Source organism: Geospiza fortis, unplaced genomic scaffold (assembly GCF_000277835.1).
Source record: "Geospiza fortis unplaced genomic scaffold, GeoFor_1.0 scaffold409, whole genome shotgun sequence".
In the NCBI taxonomy this organism is placed as follows: Eukaryota; Metazoa; Chordata; class Aves; order Passeriformes; family Thraupidae; genus Geospiza; species Geospiza fortis.
Genome location: NW_005054553.1, coordinates 626,203 through 635,522, shown reverse-complemented (window position 1 = coordinate 635,522; position 9,320 = coordinate 626,203). Strand labels below are relative to the sequence as shown.

Here is a 9,320-nt window from a genome sequence, read left to right as displayed (position 1 = left end):
CCCTTTCCCTTTCCCTTTCCCTTTCCCTTTCCCTTTCCCTTTCCCTTTCCCTTTCTCTTCTCCATCTCCTCCTTCCTTATTTTTTCCTCTTTTTTTCACTTCTTTCCCTGACTCAGTGCATTTCCAGTCTGTTCAGAAGATCAGCTCCCTGTTGATGTTTTTGTGTTTGCTGTTGGAAAGGAGCAGCGGAGGAGAAGATGCTTAGGGGGGGAAAAAAAAAAGCGAGTTTGCACAGCCCTGGGAAGGGACATTCCATGAATAATGCAGAAAATGGATGAGGAACATTTTCAGGGAAAAAAAAAAAAAAAAAGATTGCTTTGTGTGGGCAGACACCTTCATTTATTCCAAAGAAAAGGCAACTGCCAGGATCTGAGAGAGGAGCAGGATTGGCTCAGGAGAATGGCTCCAGTTACTGCCCCTCTCTGACCTGGGGGCCCGAGGCACACGGGGCAGCTCCGAGCAACTGAGACTCACTTCAAACCCAGCACTGGCAGCAGCCTCCTGGTTTCCTTAAAATTTCAATCTTTTTTAATTCGTTTTTTGGAGATTTTTACAAATTTAAAGCCAGGTGCAATCAACTGGGATTCATTTCTGTGTCAAAAACAAATAATCCCACAATTCTTCCTGTTCTTCCCACATCAATCCCTCATTCTCTGCAACTTTCTTTGCCTCATCCTGCATAGACAAGGAAATTCAGGGCCAGAATAAGGAAAATTATTTTCAGTTTTGATCCATTTATGTGCATTTTGCATCAAATTTTGGGGAAATTAATCAATAAAAACCTCAAAGCGACAGCATCTCCTTTGGATTCCCAGACTTGGAGGAGATAAATAAAGGGATTCAGCTCTGTTTCCAGATCAATTCCTCATTCTCTGCTGCTTGCTTTGCCTCATCCTGTATAGACAAGGAAATTCAAGGCCAGAATAAGGAAAATTATTTTCAGTTTTGATCCATTTATGTGCATTTTATATCAAATTTTGGGGAAATTAATCGATAAAAACTTTAAAGCGACAGCATCTCCTTTGGATTCCCAGAATTAGAGAAGATAAATAAAGGAATTCAGCTCTGTTTCCAGATCAATTCCTCATTCTCTGCTGCTTGCTTTGCCTCATCCTGCATAGACAAGGAAATTCAGGGCCAGAATAAGGAAAATGATCTTCACTGTGAGTGTTTGTTCAGAGCAGAGAAAATCCATGGAAATCTGATTTTTGGGTTTTCTCAGAGGCCATTAGTGTACCTTCATTTTTTGTAGTAATCCATATTTTTAATTGAAAAAAAAAATGGAGCTCTTTGGATGTGTGTTTGTGTTTGTTGGAACCCTGGGTGCTGAGAATTATAAACTTTCTGTGCTGCCAGGCACTGACCCCCAGAGAACACTGCACTGACCTGAGGCCCTGGAGAAGCTTCCAAAATTCAATAATAAAACTGAGATTAAAGGTGTGGAGTTTGAATAGAAGTGTGTGATATCACAGGGTGGGAAACTCAGAGTTTAAGGGTTTAGAATACAGGAATAGAGAGAAAGCAAGATGGAGGTTTTAGGGTGGAGGCTGCTCCTTCTTCTTCACCTTCTTCTCCTCCTTCTTCTTCTTCACCTTCTCGTTGTTCTCCTTTTCCTCCTTCTTCTCCTTCTTCTTCCCCTTCTTCTCCTGCTTCTTCTTTTCCTTTTTCTCCTCCTTCTCCTTCTCCTCCTTCTTCTTCATCTCCTCCTCCTCCTTCTCCTTCTCCTTCTCCTTCTCCTTCTCCTTCTTCTTCTTCTTCTTCTTCTTCTTCTTCTTCTTCTTCTTCTTCTCCTTCTCCTTCTCCTTCTCCTTCTCCTCCTCCTTCACCTTCTTCTCCATGGGTTTGGGTGGTTTTGTGTCACTGGATATAAAAGTCCCCATTGCGGGCATGGGTGGTTGGGTATTGGGTTAAAAGTGAAAATAATTGAGGTGTCATTTCTTAATTGGACAGTTTATCCTTAAAAGGTGTTGCAGAGAGAGACAGGGCTCCATTTTTAGTTTGTTGGAGTGAAGTGCTGCAGAACTCCGGGTTTGTGAGACTGTGACAGAGATAAGAACTGATAAACATCTGAGTCCCAACAAGAGATACCCTCTCACACATTTCATCCTGACCCTGGCAGAAAAAAGAAGCAAAGACTCACCATGTGTTTATAACAGTGATATTAGGATTAGTGGCTATGAGAGAAAATAGAGCTCAAGAGGTAGAGAAAACGAGGATATAAACCCATAAAAACCCTTTCCAAACCCCTGTTCCTCGAATATCTTCAGAAAAAGTCATTTTGGCCCTGCTGGTGGTGGGAAAACACAAAGGGGTTGTGTGAGAGCAGGTGAGAGTTTCTGGGAACCTGCAGGAACATCATTTTTATTTTAATATTTGCCTTCCTGAGAGGCATTTCTACAGCTCCGGGTTTTCCTCCCGTTTGTGGCAATTTAACTTTTCTACAGCTGCTCTAATTTATCACTTCATTCCCAGCTCTAACAGGAGCTCCTCTGTCCCTGACGCAACACCAGAAGTTCCCACAAAAACCTCTCTGGCATCAATCACTGCTGAGGAAAGAATTAATTGGGATTAATGGCCGTGATTTGGAAGATGCTTTTGATACACCCAGCTCATGTTTTAACACTGGAGTGTTTGAGGGCAGAAAATGATCCAGCTGCTTTTATTCCATGGTTTTTTCCAGGTGGAGCTCACTGGAAACAGCATTTATGAGTACATCCACCCCTCAGACCATGATGAGATGACTGCTGTCCTCACTGCCCACCAGCCTCTGCATCCCCACCTCCTGCAAGGTATTTCTGAGATTTGCCATCAAAACATAGGGGAAAAGTAAAAACAAAAAAAAACAATTCCAGGCTGAAATGTAACAAATTGCAACCCAAAGCATTCCATGAATCCATAAGTTCATTTATATTTACATTTACATTTACATTTACATTTACATTTACATTTACACTTACATTTACATTTACATTTACATTTACATTTATTTACGGATTTATTTTTATTTTTATTATAGTTACAGTGATAGTTATATTTTATTTTTATTTTATGGTTGGTTTTGTTTATGGTTATGGTTATCTTTACTTATTTTTATTATTTTTTTTTATTTTTATTTTCTTTTTTATTTTCATTTTTATTTATCCTATTCAAAGCTCAAATGGGGGAGCTGCAGAAACTCAAAGTTGTGATCCAGGATTTAATGTTCTTACAGGGAATAAGGTACCCTCAATTAAATAATGCCTTTTGTGCCATGGATATTTTTATTTTTATTTCATTTATTTTAATTTTTTAATCTTTATTTTTATTCTTATTTTTATTCTTATTTTTATTTTTACTGGTTGAACCTCAAATGGGGGAGCAGCAGAAACTCAAAACTCTGATCCAGGATTTAATGTTCTTACAGGGAATAAGGTACCTTAAATTAAATAATGCCTTTTTATTTAATTTATTTTTAATTTTTATCTTTATTTTTATTTTTATTCTTAATTTTATTTTTATTTTTTTATTCTTATTTTTTATTCTTACTTTTATTTTACTGGTCGAACCTCAAATGGAGGAGCAGCAGAAACTCAAAACTCTGATCCAGGATTTAATGTTCTTACATTAGGCACCCTAAATTAAAAAATGCCTTTTATGCCATGGAGCTTTTTATTTTTATTTAATTTTAATTTAATTTAATTTTTATTTTTATTTGTATTTTTATTTTATTTTCATTTTTATTTTTATTTATCCTGTTCAAAGCTCAAATGGGGGAGCAGCAGGAACTCAAAACTGTGATCCAGGATTTAATGTTCTTACAGGGAATAAAGTACCTTAAATTAAACAATGCCTTTTATGCCATGGAGCTGTAAAGAGGTTTTTATCTCAGCCCAGGGGTTGTTTCATCTCTTTTATTTTGTCATCACTGCTGTGGCTGCAGAAATCTTGTGGTGGCCTGGCTGTGCACAGCTCAGCTGCGAGGTCTCAGTGGGAAAAGGACCGACAAAACATCAGCTAATTGGGAAATAAAAGGATATTTTGAATATTTTAAGACAACTGTTAAATTCAAAGCTTGGACAACAAAACCAGACTTAACATTCTCCACTGTAGGCAGAGCAGAAGTGGGTTTGGCAAAGGAAAAATCTCATTTAAAAAGTGACTTTTTGTGGAAAATCTCGTCCTGTTCTGCTGTCGCCCACAGAAATACTGAGCCCGCCCCTTGTGTGTGAAGTTGTCACCTCAGTGCCGCAATTTCTGTGTCAGAAACAAAAATATTCTCATTTTTTTAGTTTGTGCTTCCTCGGGGGCAATCCTTTGAACTCCCAAAGATCAGAACCAGTCTGGCTCCAGCACAAAGGAGCTCCCACTTGTGTTTCACAATTGATTTATTTGGATTTATTGATTTCAGTTTTTGTCAGTCTTTTCCAAGCACAGCTCCTAAAACCATGAGCAATTTTGCGTTCTTGTTACAATTTTATCCAGGATTTTTTGGGGGTTTTTTTTCAGTTTTGGTGTCCCTCTGTGATTCCATCAGGGCAGAAGTGTAAATTCTGAATTCAGGGAATGTTGATGTGCCTGGGAGCACCTGGACTGCTCCAAATGCTGGAAATGCAAGAATTATCTCAGCCTCCTTCGCTTTTCTTCCTCCCCAAACAGTTTTTTTTTTTAAAAAAAACCCTCCCTTGGTGTCTTGGAAAGCAAATTCTTATTTTTCTCAAACTCCTCTATATGATTATTTCATACTTTGTTCATTCCTCTGTCAGAATTTAAAACAAAAATTGATATTTTTTAAAAACCGTATTGATATTTTAAAAATTTTTTCTCCCTTTGTCCAATTTCCTGATAAACAGAGGAGACACCTGTGATGGAAATGATTTAAGGGTGATTTTCATGGTGGGACTGGATAATCTTAAAAGTCTCTTCCAGCCTCAATAATTCTGTGAAATCCAGGAGTTTTCATGCAGGTTTGCTGATATCCACAAATAGTAGAGAGATATTTTATACCTACTGGCTTGGCAATGGCAGCAGCCTCCTGTTTGGCTTAAAATTTCAATATTTTTCAACTTTTTTTGGAGATTTTTATTAATTTAAAGCCAGGAGCAATCAACTGGGATTAATTTCTGTGTCCAAAGCAAATAATCCCACAATTCTTCTGTTCTTCCCAGATTAATTCCTCATTCTCTGCAGCTTTCTTTGCCTCATCCTACATTGATAAGGAAATTTAGGGTCAGAATAAGGAAAATTATTTTCAATTTTGGTCAGTTTATGTGTGTTTTGTATCCAATTTTGTGTGGCAGAGGAAATTAATTGATAAAAACCTAAAAACAACAACATCTCCTTTGGATTCCCAAACTTGGGGGAGATAAAGAAAGGAATTCTGGTTTGTTGAGGGTTTATTTTATTTTATTTTATTTTATTTTATTTTATTTTATTTTATTTTATTTTATTTTATTCTATTCTATTCTATTCCATCTCAGCTCTGGAGTGGGTGTATAAAAATATCCAGAATGTACAGCTAAATCTTTCTAAAATGAACAGAATGAACAAATATTTATTTACTGTTGCCTTCCCTGTGCCAGTAATTCCCTTTCCTGCAGTGCTTTATCCATTAAAAAGTGAGATATAACCTGAAACTACCTGCAATAACCAAAGCAAATTTTTTATTTAATCCAGTGAAGATTTAAAAATTATTGAATAAATGACAGGAATGAAGCAATCTCTGTCTGTGTCTGAGTAGATATTTTCAATATTTAAGTAAAACATGCATTTCTACAAATAATTTAAAGGGCAGTGAAGTGAAAGTGGCTTGATTTAAAAAAACCAAGAGGAAACCAGACTATTTTAATGCCATTTTTTGTCTTTTCAGTTTGATTTTCTCTCTTTTAATCTTTTAAAACACACCTGAATCATCAAGTCACTGGGTGGAATAAAAATTTTCCTTTTTTAGCTTTATTGTCTTATAGATTTCTGCAATCTGGGGCATTGCTTAGGCATGAAATCAATATTGCACTGCAGACACAGACTTTTATAGCCCAAATTTCCAGCTTGGCTCGTGGAAATTGTCTTGCTCAAGATGTTTTCCTCAGCTAAAGCTCAGATATTTATATCCATTTTTAGTCCAGCAGTTGCAGAGATCTGTTTTGAGAGGGATAAAATCCAAATATCAACGACATCTGTGCTTTGTGATATTCTGTTGTTGGGATTAAAGAACCCAGAGCACAGGTTATTTTTTACCTCTGGTTTTAGAGTTTTTGTAAATTTGGGTGCCCCCTCTATTTATTTCTCAGGGAAATGCAAATTATTGCTTTGCATAAAATCAGACAGTGTGCGGATTTCTTTACAAAATCCTCACTGTCGCATTGTTTTTCTTCAGATAAATCACCCTGGTATTAAAAATAAAAACCCCATATTGTTTATAAAGCATAAAAATTCTTAAATTATTATATTTTAATGTTTTTAAGTTCTTCTTCTTCTACTTCTTCTCCTTCCTCTCCTTCACCTTCTCCTCCTTTACCTTCTCCATGGGTTTGGGTGTAAGTGGATAAAAAACTTTCCATTGCTGACCACAAGTAGTTGATTATTAAGTCAATAATAAAAAGAATTTCAGTTTCATTTCTTAATGAAACAATATATCCTTAAAAAAACCTTATAGAAAAAAGAAAAGTCTCCATTTTGTAGGTTGTTAGTGTGAAGCATTGTAAAAGTCACAATTTATAAAACTGTAATATAGATAAAAACTAATAAACATCTAAATCCGAACAAAAAATGCCATCTCACACATTTAATCCCAACCCTGACCCTAGGAAAAAAACCAAAATAACTCACTTACTTTATTACATCTTTATTATAAGGTGTTTTCAAGTTTTATGCCCTTAACAAAGAGCCTTCTAAAGTAATTAGTTATATTAAAACAGGTCATTTTATTTATTGAACAAAGTAATGGCTTATTGTATTTTCCTGGTATAAAGTAATTAAGGTTAATAATTAATTGGTAAGAGTTTAAAGCAAACTATTAAGGTATGGATGTTACTCAGTAAGGTACTGCCAGTATCCCTTATATATTTATTTTATCAGTGCCTGTGTTAACTGCCTTGGTTTTTTTTCTTTGCCATGGATAAACTCGTATCTTACTAATTTGCTGATTGAGTTGTTTGCTCTGCAGAGCAGCTGCTGAGCCTGTCTGCACCTGGGCAGTGCCCAGCACCCTCTGGGGGAAGAACCTTGTCCTAAAATCCAACGTAAACCTGCCCTGGCCCAGCCCCAGCTGCGGCCTGGGTCCTGTCAGGTCACAGATCAGAGCTGCCCCTCGGGAGGAGCTGCAGCCCCTGAGGAGTTTCCCCTCAGCTTCCTCTGCTCCACCTGGACATTCCAAGTGTCCTCTCCTGGTGTGGCCCTTCCAGACCCTTCACCATCCTCACGTCCCTCCTTTGGGCGCTCTCTGAGAATTTTTAGATCTTCCTTCTCTGGTGGCACCCAGAACACCCCCAGCACTTGGGGTGAGGTTGATAAACAGCAGCTCCAGAAGTCCCTGCAGGCCTTGAGGGGTTTGAACCTTTCCTCTCCTCACACAGAGCTTAAATCCAAATTGCCAGGCCAGCCCAAGCTGCCAGAGCTCAGCAGCAAAGAGTTTTGGCTCTGGCATGGTGAGGGGACAAGGCTGGCAGAGGTTTGTGACCCTGATGCCTTGTGCAGGCAGAGCAGAAGCAGAGGCTGGGCAGAGCTAAAGAATAAAGCAGGGATTTATTCAAAGCATCTCCTCCATGGATGCACCTTGGGCAGCACCAGAGCCCAGCCAGGGCTGCACCCAAGATGAACCAAAATGGCCCCAAAATGCACGGCCGGGCACGGGGTCTGTCCCTGGGATCAGTTCTGCTCCATTTGCACCTCGCAGTTCATTGTCCCATTCCAGCTTTAGCCCAGGCAGTCCCACCCTGCTTGTTTTTCTCTCTGCAGCCCACGGTGTTTGTGCTCCTGGGCTGAGATTTGGATCATTTGTCCTTGGTGCCCAGCTGGAGCAGGAATTGTTTTGTCTCCCTGCTCTGTGCACAGAGCTCACCATCCCATCATATGAAGCCCAGACCCACACACTAAAGCAGCACAGAACCTGAAAATAGAAAAGCTCAAACCTGAGGTATCAATGGGATGCCACCAAGTGCCCTCTCCAGGGGTGATGGGCACTTTGGAGGAGGCTGAAATTGGGAACTGGGGCTGGATTTCAGGGACTGGGTGCTGAGGGCTGCTCCAGGATTATCGATCACACCCAGCAGGATCTTTGGAGGGAAAACTATGGAATGCCAACACAGGCTGGGATGAGCATGAGCAACCAGGACCTTAAGGCCTCAAATGTTACAACCAAAACACCTGGGGTGCTGCTCTGTCTCCCTATTTATGCTGAAATCTTTGTTTGCCAGTTCTCAACACTGAGTTTAAGGCTTGCAGCAGGACAGCAACTCTTCCCAACCCATCCATCTCTTGTCCTGGCAGCTGCCGCAAGCAAGACAGCAAGAAAATAAAAAATATTTGCACTGCAGGTTAACCAGGAGAAGGAATTAATCAAAGCTGCCTTTCCATGTGTGTTTGCAGGCAGACATTGTGTGTCTCTTATTGCTTTCAGATGATTTTCCTGGGATTTGAAAGCTTTAAAACACATCCTGAGCTTCCCAGATTTTGCTGACTCACAGGGCAAGGCGTGGTGTGCTAACAGCAGTTTATGAACATTCCCCAGAGCAGGGGAAGAAATGTGGAAGTTCCTGCAGTCCTCCCAGTTTTGTGCTAACTGGATAATTCAGAAATGATGAGTTACAACCTGATGGAAGCTGCAGAAGAATGTGGAATACATTATGTCAGCCTTTCTCCACTCCACTTGATGCTTTAAGGGCTCTGTTTCCCTCAGCCAAGCAGCAAATCCCTGGGCAGGATTTTCCTCCACCTTCCCTACATGCAGAAACTTCATATTTAAAGAAGGGAATAGAAAAATTTTGCATCTGGCAAGATGTTTTTTGCATGAACTTATAAAGAATTTTTCTCGTAGTACATGGGCAAAATACCAACATGGAAAGTTATTTTAATTTTCATTAATTTAAAAATAGTTTACAGGAGAAGCATTACTGAGAGGTGATGACTTAATATGATCCCGTTGCCACTGTTTGTTAGGGTTACTTTAAATCTGAGAAACATAGAAATTATCATTTTATAAATTATAACTTACAAATTATAAATTTTGATGTACAAAAGTGGAAAAAGAGGGCAAATTGCTGACAACTCATTAAGGCATCTCTTTTCATTGGTAATTAACAGTAAAATCCACCAAAGCAGAGTGTAAAAATCTGTTCTTTTCCTTT

The 9,320-nt window shown here is 38.8% G+C and overlaps 1 protein-coding gene across 4 annotated transcripts in view; it reads left to right on the top strand.

Moving 5' to 3' along the window:
* SIM2 (SIM bHLH transcription factor 2) overlaps positions 1–9,320 on the top strand; it is a 66,976-nt gene that overhangs the window by 26,175 nt on the left and 31,481 nt on the right. For all 4 annotated transcript variants that reach the window (XM_031064059.1, XM_031064060.1, XM_005429521.2 and 1 more), the window contains one exon: positions 2,681–2,789. In XM_031064059.1, the coding sequence (XP_030919919.1) occupies positions 2,681–2,789 (109 nt within the window). The remainder of the gene's footprint in view (positions 1–2,680; positions 2,790–9,320) is intronic.